The sequence below is a fragment of the Triticum aestivum genome, chromosome 1B (genome assembly GCF_018294505.1).
Source record: "Triticum aestivum cultivar Chinese Spring chromosome 1B, IWGSC CS RefSeq v2.1, whole genome shotgun sequence".
Lineage (NCBI taxonomy): Eukaryota > Viridiplantae > Streptophyta > Magnoliopsida > Poales > Poaceae > Triticum > Triticum aestivum.
This window is the reverse complement of record NC_057795.1, coordinates 8066282-8081491: the sequence shown is the minus strand read 5'-3', so window position 1 is coordinate 8081491 and position 15210 is coordinate 8066282. Positions and strand designations below refer to the sequence as shown.

General features: G+C 42.6%; 1 protein-coding gene across 1 annotated transcript; it reads left to right on the top strand.

Moving 5' to 3' along the window:
• The first annotated feature begins 640 nt into the window (after positions 1 to 640).
• Positions 641 to 1361, top strand: LOC123083848 (uncharacterized). The gene is made up of 2 exons (XM_044505742.1): positions 641 to 957; positions 1102 to 1361. Exons 1-2 carry the CDS (start codon positions 683 to 685, stop codon positions 1280 to 1282), a joined length of 456 nt encoding a protein of 151 aa, XP_044361677.1. The 5' UTR covers positions 641 to 682; the 3' UTR covers positions 1283 to 1361.
• Positions 1362 to 15210: the final 13849 nt, after the last annotated feature.

Genomic DNA, 15210 nt, shown 5'->3' with positions numbered 1-15210 from the left:
TAGCATTCCAATGGCGCCCTAGTGGCCACCATGGCTATCCGGCCACTGGTCTACAATGCTGATGAGCAAGGTGTGTAGCTCCCTCCTAGACCAGTACAAGGTAATGGAGGGAATGGAGAAGCAGCATAGGATTCCCAAGCGCAAGCTTCCAGCCATCATCAAAATGCCATCATCAAAATGGAGAAGCAGCATAGGATTCCCAAGCGCAAGCTTCCAGGCATGTGCGAATCTTGATCGGATCAACAAATTTAACTACTAATTGTCACTAGTTGGACCCAATGCCCTATTGTTGGTTGGTGGTGATGTGCTAACATTGTAAATGTAAAAGAAGCCTAATTGCATATAGCAGTTTTTTACGCAGCTAGCCTGTTAGTCACCGACAGCGACAGTAATTAAACGTTGTTGTTTGGAGTAATTAAGTCTCTCTAAAACAGACTTACTAAATTAATTGATCCTCTGAACTCAGTGACTTTGAAGATGTGTTGCTCTTATCTAGTACCCAGTAGCCACATGATGCATTTGCTGAGAGCTGATGCCTCTGGACGCAGTAAAGCACACACATAGCCAAGGCATAAGCACTCTATAAATAGACATGTGATTCCTTTTGTTCCTCTCCACAGCCAAAAAGCAAGAGACATCCCAAGCACCTAGCTATTTCTTGCCCTCTCCTCTTCACACACTCATGGCAGCTGTTATCTTGTCCAACACCCGGATTATGCCCACCAGTTATAACAAGACCATCATGAGCAACTTGTCCTTGCACCGTATCGCTAACGGGGCCGACACAAATCAAGCCACTGTGATCCAAAAGGATTACAAGTTTGGTCATACTGCTGTTAATGACTGGGTAATTTACGAAGGTGCAGGCCCAGGTCCGGTGTTCGCCCGTGGACAAGGCAGCCACATTCTTGCCGGCAACTCCATATCTACCATCATGATAACGTTCGAGGATCCAAGGTACAATGTTTTTAACTTTTTATGGCTTCGTTAATTAGGATATTTAATAAATTATATATCCGTTCAACACATTCTAGATTGTTAATCTACATTATCAAAAGGAATTATTTCTGTTTCTTATTTTCATTTTCCACATGCACATAGGTACAAGGGCTCCAGCCTTGCTGTTATGGGCAACATCTTGGATAATGGTCAGTGGGCTATTGTTGGAGGGACTGGGTTATTTAAGTATGCAACTGGGTTCATTGACTTGGTTCCTGTTCAACAGTCGAGCCCCAAGAACATTTCAAACATCACCATCGAAGTATGCAATCCAAACTATTGATGCAAATAAGGTCAAATACGAACGTCATAACTATGTTTCATCCATAATAAAGCAGACACCGGTTGTTCACATTTCCATGTACCAGTAATAATGACCCTTTTTAATGGTGGTGTTTCAGTTTGTTCCCTTGTATTTTCTCTATTCTGGGTGAGTTTTTGTCTTGTACTAGATCCTTTTCAGGGTGGTACTTCCCCTTTCCATGTATTATTAGCTATGTTGTGCGACAAATCAATAAAGTTCATTTGGTGGCAACCGAACAAACTAGTATATTGATAGTATGTTACGGACCATCATGTTTCTACTATGGGCCAGGGCGATCTACATCAGGTCATTGTCTAGGTACTTATGTGATCCAGCGGACGAGCCGAATAATTGTCTTATATAAACCATTATCCATGTTGTGTTAATAGTCTTGACTGCATAAACTACTACAATAAATACATATGATTTCAGGCCTAGCAGGCACACAACCCGCATTCAAGCATTTCTTGAGGTGTACAAGAAAATTGAAGACTAGGTCTCCCATGATGAGCTATGTGAGGATCTCCTTGAGCATCGAGATAGATGTGTTTACGTTTCTTTCAATTTCATTTATTTTTATTTGGAAATTTTGTTTCATTGAATTTTTAGTTGTATTTTAATTATTTGTTATACTTGGATTAATGTTTTTAATAATATTTGCTTAATTATTCAACTGTTTCATCTAATTGAAGTATAGAGTAGAAAAAAGAAAACATAAAAGAATGGAACACATATTACAGTGATTCTTTGTTTCCATGAAGCCTCAAAAAAATTATGGAGCATGCTCCATACACATTATGGAGGCTAGGAATATGGCCACTCTGCTAGAGTTACTAGTGATGTGACCCACCGCATGCCACTCATCATTTCTTTTCGACATGCAACTGGTAACCATTTTGTTAATAGTGTAACTCAGTAGCATTGTCAGGCCTACAACCGCACATGGTGACACAAGAGACCTGGGGCAGGGCAGAGCCAGCATGACACTACCACCATCATCACTCAACACACTACAAGGAAATCGGTCTATCATAAAAAGAAGAAAATTGTTGCAATAAATCCAAAATCATGGCCGTCGGGTCTATGGCCACGCACGACGGTGTAGGACAAGTAGCAGCACAGAGCCAAAATAACAAGTATGGAGGAAGAATGCATAAGTAGACGATGACATGGCAATGATGGGATAGGGCAATCAGGTACGTCAGCGCCTTGGTGACCAAGGGAGCCGGGCTGCACGGGTTTGATCTGGATGATGTGGGGCTCGGTGGTATCCGGCGATGACTTCACATAAAGGAGACGACCCACAATGAATGGCGTCATGGTGACTGAGGTGACGCAGGAAGCGGCATGGTAGATCCAAGCGATGTAGGAGGACTCTAGATGTCGGGAGGGAAGATGATGGGAGGGAGAGGAGCCGCGGCTAGGCAGGAGAGTGGTGGCGAACATTTGGTTGACAAGCGCTCGATAGTGATATAAAACAAAGAGGTGGGGAGGGGAGGGGAGGGAAGTTTTTAGGTTATGAGACGGTGGTCAAGCGTTTATAAAGCCCCTTGAGGTCACCACTGAAAATTTTGCGAGGTGGCCGGTAAATGGTGTCACCGCTCATGGGCCAAACTTGGCAACCGATCTGTGATGGCGATCTATCAGTGATATGCCCACCCGAGCGAGTGGGTGAACTACAATCATAGGTCCATCATTGTTGACTAACCTACATAGCCATCGATGTTTCATTACTTATCGGTCGGCGTTGTCTCGTCTGTGCGACTGTCACCAATGACAAAAATATTCAGTAACTGTAACGTTATTTGTAGTAGTCATCATTCTCAATGGTCAAAAGTTCATATACATAGTAGTTTGCCAAATGGGCAATGTGATGTCGTGTATGGATTAATGGTACGAGAAAATACACAAGCAACCGTTAAATGTGGATAAGTGTATTTTTATGAACAAAGAACAAATGAGGAATAAAGCATGTGCAAATTGTAAAACAAATAACAATATACTTTTTAGTTTTCCTACCTTGGTATCTAATTAAACTATATAATTTGGTTTATATAACATGAATATATGAATATTTAGTATATTAATTAAAACTAAAATTAATATTATATATTGTATTTGATCATTGTATTTTTGAAAAACATTTCTGAATAATATGAGAAGCATTAATATAATGAAAACCTTCCCCAATGCATGTTGTGGTGGTCCCTTGGCAGGCGTCTACCGGAACTAGAGGCGAGCACTTTTCAATTAATTATTTGCTTCTCTGATCTTTAATAAGCGAAGCCACAAGCCTATATGGTGCTATTGTGGCGAGATAAGATGTGCACATGTTGAGATAAATAGAGTAGCGGGGATGAAGTAATAACGAAAAACTGTTTTTCATGCATGCTGAGGCGGTCCTTTCATGATGTGGCATGTGTGCACGCTAAAATAAATAGAAGTAGTGGTGACCAACTACTAGATATGTACATTTAGGCATAGCACTAATTGTAAGTTCAATTAACTAGCTGTTTTGATATTAATGCAAACAAAAGGGAATAGTTAGCTGTTGGTATTGGAACTTGGAAATGAATTTTTTGTTTCAAGTGCCAGGAATTTGGAAGCGACTTCATAAAATATTGATGGGTGACGGTTAGAGCAACAAGTTTCTTGTGTGATGTGATGACACCAAGGACTGGCTGAAGGGCCCTATTTAAAGCTTCATACATGGTGGAGCATAGCTATGTTGTAAGAGTTTTCCTCTAGATGATCAAAGTCCGAATCATGTTCGTGCTACTTAAGTTTGTTATGTAACTCAGAGTTGTACATTATGTAATAATTGTCATAACTATTGAGTCTGTTGGTGGCAATGTGTTGTCTACACGCTAGTGGTTGTAACACGAGTACATAGTGTATACATATCTCGCTATTTATATTTGTGGGCAATGCATATATGTACGTGCTTATTTTTGCTTTGGGCGGTATGGTCACATGTGTTGGCCTTGTGTTGCGTCGGTGGCCGCTAATTAAGACGTGAGAAGAGAAGCAAGCAAGCTCCTTGCCCTTGTCCACGTGAAACACAAGACACAACCAGCACTACAGCACTAGTACGAATCTTAAAACAAAAAATAATAATCACAAGACATGTACACATGGAGCAACGTGCATGGTGTAGATCTCAACATGTGATCAGCTTGGTAGCATGAATGAATCTGTATAGTATGTTTATAGCTCACAGATGAAGGTGCGCGGTTGCTACCTCTAGGGTCCCTGGGTGCTTATAAATAACAAACCTGGCTATGCGTTTTTATATGCACACCACTTGCGCTTAGTATTGATCTTTGATACATTCTTCTCCAACATGTCTCCTGTTGGTTCATCCACTCTCGCTCACGCCCTCAAAGCGGCCACCATCGCCGCTATCCTCGCCATGCTGGTCCTGCCTTCCTTGGGGCGCTGTCCGTCAGTGGGCCAAGAAGAACTAGTAACGGCTCCAGCGCCAGCGATGCGGTGCAGCGAATGCGGCCCACACTGCACGGAGATGTGCAGAATCTCCGTTCCCCCGAAGTGTAGCCAGGACTGCGACGTCCCCAGCTGTGAGGACTGCCGGTCCGCCGCGATCCGCGACTGCAGGGCCAGGTGCAAGGCCGGGGGCTGCGATTGTGATGGCTACGCGACCCAGTCATGCACAGGCTCTTGCTTCGGCAGTTCTTCATGCTCGGACTGCATGAGGCTAACTGGTAAGCAGTGCACGAGTGACTGCAACAGCAAGTGCGCCGCCACCTGTGTGTGAAGAATATCAAGTAGAAAGGCAAATGGTTTGGTTCAGCCTCTTGGTATTTATCCGTACCATATACCTATGGTATAGATGCTGCTATGATTGTCATAAAGTTGTATCTTTTCTTCCTGTCAAATAAAGAAGTTGTATCTTTTCTTTACTCCTTGTCATAAAATATTTGGCAAAGATAACTTGACGGTAATTTCCATTTGAAATCACAACGCGTGTGTAATGAGATATATTTGTACATTTTAGCATATTCAGTTTTCCGTTTCAGATGCACTCCCTCAGTTGCAAAATAAGGGTTGGTAGTAATGATCTATTTTGACATGGAAAGAGTATTACTCCCTCCGTTCCAAAATAGATGACTCAACTTTATACTAACTTTGGTACAAAGTTAGGTCATCTATTTTGGAACGGAGGGAGTAGATTTAAGACATGAAAAATGATGGTGCTATTGCTGTTGCAACCACTACTGCCACTACTAGCGCTACCACTACCACTACGACTACGGTCATCATCACCACCACCACTACTTAAATTTTCATGAAACAATTTATTCAAGATTAATCTATTTGCAACAGCTCCTGCGGCTCTCACCACTTGTGTAATGTGAAATCACTCCAACCAAAAAAATCATATCTCTTTATTTTGTTTTAGTTTTTGTAAGTGGTCTGAAACTAATATTCAAATAGAATGGCCACATGGTTCCGCAGTCTAATCACATGACTGAAAAGAGCTAGAGCTTAATTTGCATATTTTATTAGTTCCCACGATACTACTCAACAATTTGGGGAAGGAAACATGCCCGACCTCCCGAGACGCTCCTGTGAAACTTTGAAGGTGCACCCATCTGCCACCAAAAGAACCGGCGGCCACCACCAGAACCCTTGCTGCCGCCAGGGGAGGACATCCAATGGCGGACGGCAGTGGCGGCAGGGTGCTGCCCGTATGCCATCTCTCCCCTCCCAACCTTTCATAGCTTCTATGCCCGTTTGTCATCATGATCAGATCCAGATCTAGTGGCCAGATCCCTTTTCATCGTAACCTTAGCGTTATCCATGAGAGGCCAACTTGATCCTATAGCCCATCACTAGGGCCATCTGCGTATGAGCGTTGTGCTGGAGATTGTTCCCTCTCGCATTTGGTGGCCGACCGCGTCCGACCAGATCTGGCAGCAATTGGTTGAGCTAGTTGCCCATGATGGTCAGAGGGGGGCTACCATGCCATGATGTTGAAGCCTTGCGATGGATGATGGCGTGTAGTCATTGCTTGTCCCTTTGGTGACAACTTCGGGCTATGGTGATGGCCTCGCTGCGGCTTGTGATGACAATCGAAAGGCCTTCGTGAGGATTCCTCCATTTGAATCTGGTGCTTGATTATGGCGATGTGATGCATACTTAGGACAGCGGTCTGATGCAAAGGAATGTTCGTGCAGCGCTAGCGGTCGCAGGCGCAGTGTTGGAGCTAATCTTACCCTGAAGCACCACTTAACAATGGAGTAAATTTTTCAAGCAACTATGCATTAAATAAATATGTGTTTCTTAGCTTGTAACTAGTATTACAAAACATAATAGAAGTTGATTTATAAAAACAAGATGCAACACTGAAGCTGCTTAATATAATGCTAAAAACAACAAAATTGCTTGAAAAGGTTCAGTAACCTACACTATAAAAACTAGAATTAAATTTTCAAGTAGAAGTGTAAAAAAACTAAAATTCCCAAATCAAAATACTTAAATTGGCTAATTTTTTATAAATTACCTTTAGTACATTCTTTTCCTTCGGGCCATGAAATAGTCAACCACTTGAACATTGGTGACCTTTTCATCTCTTCTTTTTCTTCATAACAAATAATATGTCTCTTGTGTGCACTTTTTTTTTTACAAAGCCCGTTGATTATTGTTATGTTGGAAAAGCTATCATATGTGCGCACATCAACAATATAGAGCCAAAGATCCTTAACTAGACACCTCAAATCCCTGGAATCAAAATCCTGAGGGTGTAGTTTAGGCAAACTCATGAGAAATTGAAATCATGAAATGAGTCTCTTGGACTGAAAGCCGCTGACAGAAACAAGCAAATTAGAGGATGTCTCACTAAAGCGGAAATGCCAAACGGAGACCGAGCTCCATGAAGGCCTTTATTTGAAAATTTCAAAATTCAAACTTTTTAGTTTCAAAAAAATCAAAAAATAAATACACATATATCTAGGTACATAATGTACATGTGTGCAAATTTTCAGATCGAAATACATTAAAACGTGAGCTACACAAAAAAGATAAATCTAGGGCTTTTTTATACGGGAAAGCTTACTTTGTTAATCAAAGGACGGATATATCGTCTGCCAGCAGACTCACAATGAAATCAGGAGGGGCCTCAATCCAACGAGATGGATTATTAGCACGTTCCGATCTAGCCAGCTCATGAGCTACATAATTTGACTCTCTAATACAATGCTCAATAGTAAACCTCCCCAAATCTACTAGATAACTACGACATTCATCAAGAACTGGTGCTACCACCATAGAATAACCTTCATTGAATCTAAGTGCATTCACCACCGTGATATTATCCGATCTCACCACCAAGTTATTGCATCCCGTATCTCTTGCTAGCTTCAATCCTTCAAGCAGAGCTGCCGCTTCTGCCGTGAACACATCAGCTACATGTTCTAATCTCGTCGTGGACGCCGACATGAAAGATCCTCGTTGATCACGCAGCAGGCGTCTACCGGAACTAGGGGCGAGCACTTTTCAATTAATTATTTGCTTCTCTGATCTTTAATAAGCGAAGCCACGAGCCTATAAGGTGCTATTGTGGCGAGATAAGATGTGCACATGTTGAGATAAATAGAGTAGCGGGGATGAAGTAATAATGAAAAACTGTTTTTCATGCATGCTGAGGCGGTCCTTTCATGATGTGGCATGTTTGCACGCTAAAATAAATAGAAGTAGTGGTGATCAACTACTAGATATGTACATTTAGGCATAGTACTAATTGTAAGTTCAATTAACTAGCTCTTTTGATATTAATGCAAACAAAAGGGAATAGTTAGCTGTTGGTATTGGAACTTGGAAATGAATTTTTTGTTTCAAGTGCCAGGAATTTGGAAACGACTTCATAAAATATTGATGGGTGATGGTTAGAGCAACAAGTTTCTTGTGTGATGTGATGACACCAAGGACTGGCTGAAGGGCCCTATTTAAAGCTTCATACATGGTGGAGCATAGCTATGTTGTAAGAGTTTTCCTCTAGATGATCAAAGTCCGAATCATGTTCGTGCTACTTAAGTTTGTTATGTAACTGAGAGTTGTACATTATGTAATAATTGTCATAACTATTGAGTCTATTGGTGGCAATGTGTTGTCTACACGCTAGTGGTTGTAACACGTGTACATAGTGTATACATATCTCGCTATTTATATTTGTGGGCAATGCATATATGTACGTGCTTATTTTTGCTTTGGGCGGTATGGTCACATGTGCTGGCCTTGTGTTGCGTCGGTGGCCGCTAATTAAGACGTGAGAAGAGAAGCAAGCAGCTCCTTGCCCTTGTCCACGTGAAACACAAGACACAACCAGCACTACAGCACTAGTACGGATCTTAAAACAAAAAATAATAATCACAAGACATGTACACATGGAGCAACGTGCATGGTGTAGATCTCAACATGTGATCAGCTTGGTAGCATGAATGAATCTGTATAGTATGTTTATAGCTCACAGATGAAGGTGCGCAGTTGCTACCTCTAGGGTCTCTGGGTGCTTATAAATAACAAACCTGGCTATGCGTTTTTATATGCACACCACTTACGCTTAGTATTGATCTTTGATACATTCTTCTCCAACATGTCTCCTGTTGGTTCATCCACTCTCGCTCACGCCCTCAAAGCGGCCGCCATCGCCGCTATCCTCGCCACGCTGGTCCTGCCTTCCTTGGGGCGCTGTCCGTCAGTGGGCGAAGAAGAACTAGTAACAGCTCCAGCGCCAGCAATGCGGTGCAGCGAATGCGGCCCGCACTGCACGGAGATGTGCAGAATCTCCGTTCCCCCGAAGTGTAGCCAGGACTGCGACGTCCCCAGCTGTGAGGACTGCCGGTCCGCCGCGATCCGCGACTGCAGGGCCAGGTGCAAGGCCGGGGGCTGCGATTGTGATGGCTACGCGACCCAGTCATGCACAGGCTCTTGCTTCGGCAGTTCTTCATGCTCGGACTGCATGAGGCTAACTGGTAAGCAGTGCACGAGTGACTGCAACAGCAAGTGCGCCGCCACCTGTGTGTGAAGAATATCAAGTAGAAAGGCAAATGGTTTGGTTCAGCCTCTTGGTATTTATCCGTACCATATACCTATGGTATAGATGCTGCTATGATTGTCATAAAGTTGTATCTTTTCTTCCTGTCAAATAAAGAAGTTGTATCTTTTCTTTACTCCTTGTCATAAAATATTTGGCAAAGATAACTTGACGATAATTTCCATTTGAAATCACAACGCGTGTGTAATGAGATATATTTGTACATTTTAGCATATTCAGTTTTCCGTTTCAGATGCACTCCCTCAGTTGCAAAATAAGGGTTTGTAGTAATGATCTATTTTGACATGGAAAGAGTATTACTCCCTCCGTTCCAAAATAGATGACTCAACTTTATACTAACTTTGGTACAAAATTAGGTCATCTATTTTGGAACGGAGGGAGTAGATTTAAGACATGAAAAATGATGGTGCTATTGCTGTTGCAACCACTACTGCCACTACTAGCGCTACCACTACCACTACGACTACGGTCATCATCACCACCTCCACTACTTAAATTTTCATGAAACAAATTATTCAAGATTAATCTATTTGCAACAGCACCTGCGGCTCTCACCACTTGTGTAATGTGAAATCACTCCAACCAAAAAAATCATATCTCTTTATTTAGTTTTAGTTTTTGTAAGTGGTCTGAAACTAATATTCAAATAAAATGGCCACATGGTTCCGCAGTCTAATCACATGACTGAAAAGAGCTAGAGCTTAATTTGCATATTTTATTAGTTCCCATGATACCACTCAGCAATTTGGGGAAGGAAACTTGCCCGACCTCCCAAGACGCTCCTGTGAAACTTTGAAGGTGCACCCATCTGCCACCAAAAGAACCGGCGGCCACCACCAGAACCCTTGCTGCCGCCAGGGGAGGACATCCAATGGCGGACGGCAGCGGCGGCAGGGTGCTGCCCGTATGCCATCTCTCCCCTCCCAACCTTTCATAGCTTCTATGCCCGTTTGTCATCATGATCAGATCCAGATCTAGTGGCCATATCCCTTTTCATCGTAACCTTAGCGTTATCCATGAGAGGCCAACTTGACCCTATAGCCCATCACTAGGGCCATCTGCCTATGAGCGTTGTGCTGGAGATTGTTCCCTCTCGCATTTGGTGGCCGACCGCGTCCGACCAGATCTGGCAGCAATTGGTTGAGCTAGTTGCCCATGATGGTCAGAGGGGGGCTACCATGCCATGATGTTGAAGCCTTGCGATGGATGATGGCGTGTAGTCATTGCTTGCCCTTTGGTGACAACTTCGGGCTATGGTGATGGCCTCGCTGCGGCTTGTGATGACAATCGAAAGGCCTTCGTGAGGATTCCTCCATTTGAATCTGGTGCTTGATTATGGCGATGTGATGCATACTTAGGACAGCGGTCTGATGCAAAGGAATGTTCGTGCAGCGCTAGCGGTCGCAGGCGCAGTGTTGGAGCTAATCTTACCCTGAAGCACCACTTAACAATGGAGTAAATTTTTCAAGCAACTATGCATTAAATAAATATGTGTTTCTTAGCTTGTAACTAGTATTACAAAACATAATAGAAGTTGATTTATAAAAACAAGATGCAACACTGAAGCTGCTTAATATAATGCTAAAAACAACAAAATTGCTTGAAAAGGTTCAGTAACCTACACTATAAAAACTAGAATTAAATTTTCAAGTAGAAGTGTAAAAAAACTAAAATTCCCAAATCAAAATACTTAAATAGGCTAATTTTTTATAAATTACCTTTAGTACATTCTTTTCCTTCGGGCCATGAAATAGTCAACCACTTGAACATTGGTGACCTTTTCATCTCTTCTTTTTCTTCATAACAGATAATATGTCTCCTTGTGTGCACCTTTTTTTTACAAAGCCAGTTGATTGTTGTTATGTTGGAAAAGCTATCATATGTGCGCACATCAACAATATAGAGCCAAGATCTAGACACCTCAAATCCCTGGAATCAAAATCCTGAGGGTGTAGTTTAGGCAAACTCATGAGAAATTGAAATCCTGAAATGAGTCTCTTGGACTGAAAGCCGCTGACAGAAACAAGCAAATTAGAGGATGTCTCACTAAAGCGGAAATGCCAAACGGAGACCGAGCTCCATGAAGGCCTTTATATGAAAATTTCAAAATTCAAACTTTTCAGTTTCAAAAAAATCAAAAAATAAATACACATATATCTAGGTACGTAATGTACATGTGTGCAAATTTTCAGATCGAAATACATTAAAACGTGAGCTACACAAAAAAGACAAATCTAGGGCTTTTTTTATACGGGAAAGCTTACTTTATTAATCAAAGGACGCATATATCGTCTGCCAGCAGACTCACAATGAAATCAGGAGGGGCCTCAATCCAACGAGATGGATTATTAGCACGTTCCGATCTAGCCAGCTCATGAGCTACATAATTTGACTCTCTAATACAATGCTCAATAGTAAACCTCCCCAAATCTACTAGATAACTACGACATTCATCAAGAACTGGTGCTACCACCATAGAATAACCTTCATTGAATCTAAGTGCATTCACCACCGTGATATTATCCGATCTCACCACCAAGTTATTACATCCCGTATCTCTTGCTAGCTTCAGTCCTTCAAGCAGAGCTGCCGCTTCTGCCGTGAACACATCAGCTACATGTTCTAATCTCGTCGTGGACGCCGACATGAAAGATCCTCGGTGATCACGCAGCAGGCGTCTACCGGAACTAGAGGCGAGCACTTTTCAATTAATTATTTGCTTCTCTGATCTTTAATAAGTGAAGCCACGAGCCTATAAGGTGCTATTGTGGAGAGATAAGATGTGCACATGTTGAGATAAATAGAGTAGCGGGGATGAAGTAATAACGAAAAACTGTTTTTCATGCATGCTGAGGCGGTCCTTTCATGATGTGGCATGTTTGCACGCTAAAATAAATAGAAGTAGTGGTGATCAACTACTAGATATGTACATTTAGGCATAGTACTAATTGTAAGTTCAATTAACTAGCTGTTTTGATATTAATGCAAACAAAAGGGAATAGTTAGCTGTTGGTATTGGAACTTGGAAATTAATTTTTTGTTTCAAGTGCCAGGAATTTGGAAACGACTTCATAAAATATTGATGGGTGACGGTTAGAGCAACAAGTTTCTTGTGTGATGTGATGACACCAAGGACTGGCTGAAGGGCCCTATTTAAAGCTTCATACATGGTGGAGCATAGCTATGTTGTAAGAGTTTTCCTCTAGATGATCAAAGTCCGAATCATGTTCGTGCTACTTAACTTTGTTATGTAACTGAGAGTTGTACACTATGTAATAATTGTCATAACTATTGAGTCTGTTGGTGGCAATGTGTTGTCTACACGCTAGTGGTTGTAACACGAGTACATAGTGTATACATATCTCGCTATTTATATTTGTGGGCAATGCATATATGTACGTACTTATTTTTGCTTTGGGCGGTATGGTCACATGTGCTGGCCTTGTGTTGCGTCGGTGGCCGCTAATTAAGACGTGAGAAGAGAAGCAAGCAGCTCCTTGCCCTTGTCCACGTGAAACACAAGACACAACCAGCACTACAGCACTAGTACGAATCTTAAAACAAAAAATAATAATCACAAGACATGTACACATGGAGCAACGTGCATGGTGTAGATCTCAACATGTGATCAGCTTGGTAGCATGAATGAATCTGTATAGTATGTTTATAGCTCACAGATGAAGGTGCGCGGTTGCTACCTCTAGGGTCCCTGGGTGCTTATAAATAACAAACCTGGCTATGCGTTTTTATATGCACACCACTTACGCTTAGTATTGATCTTTGATACATTCTTCTTCAACATGTCTCCTGTTGGTTCATCCACTCTCGCTCACGCCCTCAAAGCGGCCACCATCGCCGCTATCCTCGCCACGCTGGTCCTGCCTTCCTTGGGGCGCTGTCCGTCAGTGGGCCAAGAAGAACTAGTAATGGCTCCAGCGCCAGCGATGCGGTGCAGGGAATGCGGCCCGCACTGCACGGAGATGTGCAGAGTCTCCGTTCCCCCGAAGTGTAGCCAGGACTACGACGTCCCCAGCTGTGAGGACTGCCGGTCCGCCGCGATCCGCGACTGCAGGGCCAGGTGCAAGGCCGGGGGCTGCGATTGTGATGGCTACGCGACCCAGTCATGCACAGGCTCTTGCTTCGGCAGTTCTTCATGCTCGGACTGCATGAGGCTAACTGGTAAGCAGTGCACGAGTGATTGCAACAGCAAGTGCGCCGCCACCTGTGTGTGAAGAATATCAAGTAGAAAGGCAAATGGTTTGGTTCAGCCTCTTGGTATTTATCCGTACCATATACCTATGGTACAGATGCTGCTATGATTGTCATAAAGTTGTATCTTTTCTTCCTGTCAAATAAAGAATTTGTATCTTTTTTTTACTCCTTGTCATAAAATATTTGGCAAAGATAACTTGACGGTAATTTCCATTTGAAATCACAACGCGTGTGTAATGAGATATATTTGTACATTTTAGCATATTCAGTTTTCCGTTTCAGATGCACTCCCTCAGTTGCAAAATAAGGGTTGGTAGTAATGATCTATTTTGACATGGAAAGAGTATTACTCCCTCCGTTCTAAAATAGATGACTCAACTTTATACTAACTTTGGTATAAAATTAGGTCATCTATTTTGGAATGGAGGGAGTAGATTTAAGACATGAAAAATGATGGTGCTATTGCTGTTGCAACCACTACTGCCACTACTAGCGCTACCACTACCACTACGACTACGGTCATCATCACCACCACCACTACTTAAACTTTCATGAAACAAATTATTCAAGATTAATCTATTTGCAACAGCACCTGCGGCTCTCACCACTTGTGTAATGTGAAATCACTCCAACCAAAAAAATCATATCTCTTTATTTTGTTTTAGTTTTTGTAAGTGGTCCGAAACTAATATTCAAATAGAATGGCCACATGGTTCCGCAGTCTAATCACATGACTGAAAAGAGCTAGAGCTTAATTTGCATATTTTATTAGTTCCCATGATACCACTCAGCAATTTGGGGAAGGAAACTTGCCCGACCTCCCGAGACGCTCCTGTGAAACTTTGAAGGTGCACCCATCTGCCACCAAAAGAACCGGCGGCCACCACCAGAACCCTTGCTGCCGCCAGGGGAGGACATCCAATGGCGGAGGGCAGCGGCGGCAGGGTGATGCCCGTATACCATCTCTCCCCTCCCAACCTTTCGTAGCTTCTATGCCCGTTTGTCATCATGATCAGATCCAGATCTTGTGGCCAGATCCTGTAACCTTAGCGTTATCCATGAGAGGCCAACTTGATCCTATAGCCCATCACTAGGGCCATCTGCATATGAGCGTTGTGCTGGAGATTGTTCCCTCTCGCATTTGGTGGCCGACCGCGTCCGACCAGATCTGGCAGCAATTGGTTGAGCTAGTTGCCCATGATGGTCAGAGGGGGGCTACCGTGCCATGATGTTGAAGCCTTGCGATGGATGATGGCGTGTAGTCATTGCTTGTCCCTTTGGTGACAACTTCGGGCTATGGTGATGGCCTCACTGCGGCTTGTGATGACAATCGAAAGGCCTTCGTGAGGATTCCTTCATTTGAATCTGGTGCTTGATTATGGCGATGTGATGCATACTTAGGACAGCGGTCTGATGCAAAGGAATGTTCGTGCAGCGCTAGCGGTCACAGGCGCAGTGTTGGAGCTAATCTTACCCTGAAGCACCACTTAACAATGGAGTAAATTTTTCAAGCAACTATGCATTAAATAAATATGTGTTTCTTAGCTTGTAACTAGTATTACAAAACATAATAGAAGTTGATTTATAAAAACAAAATGCAACACTGAAGCTGCTTAATATA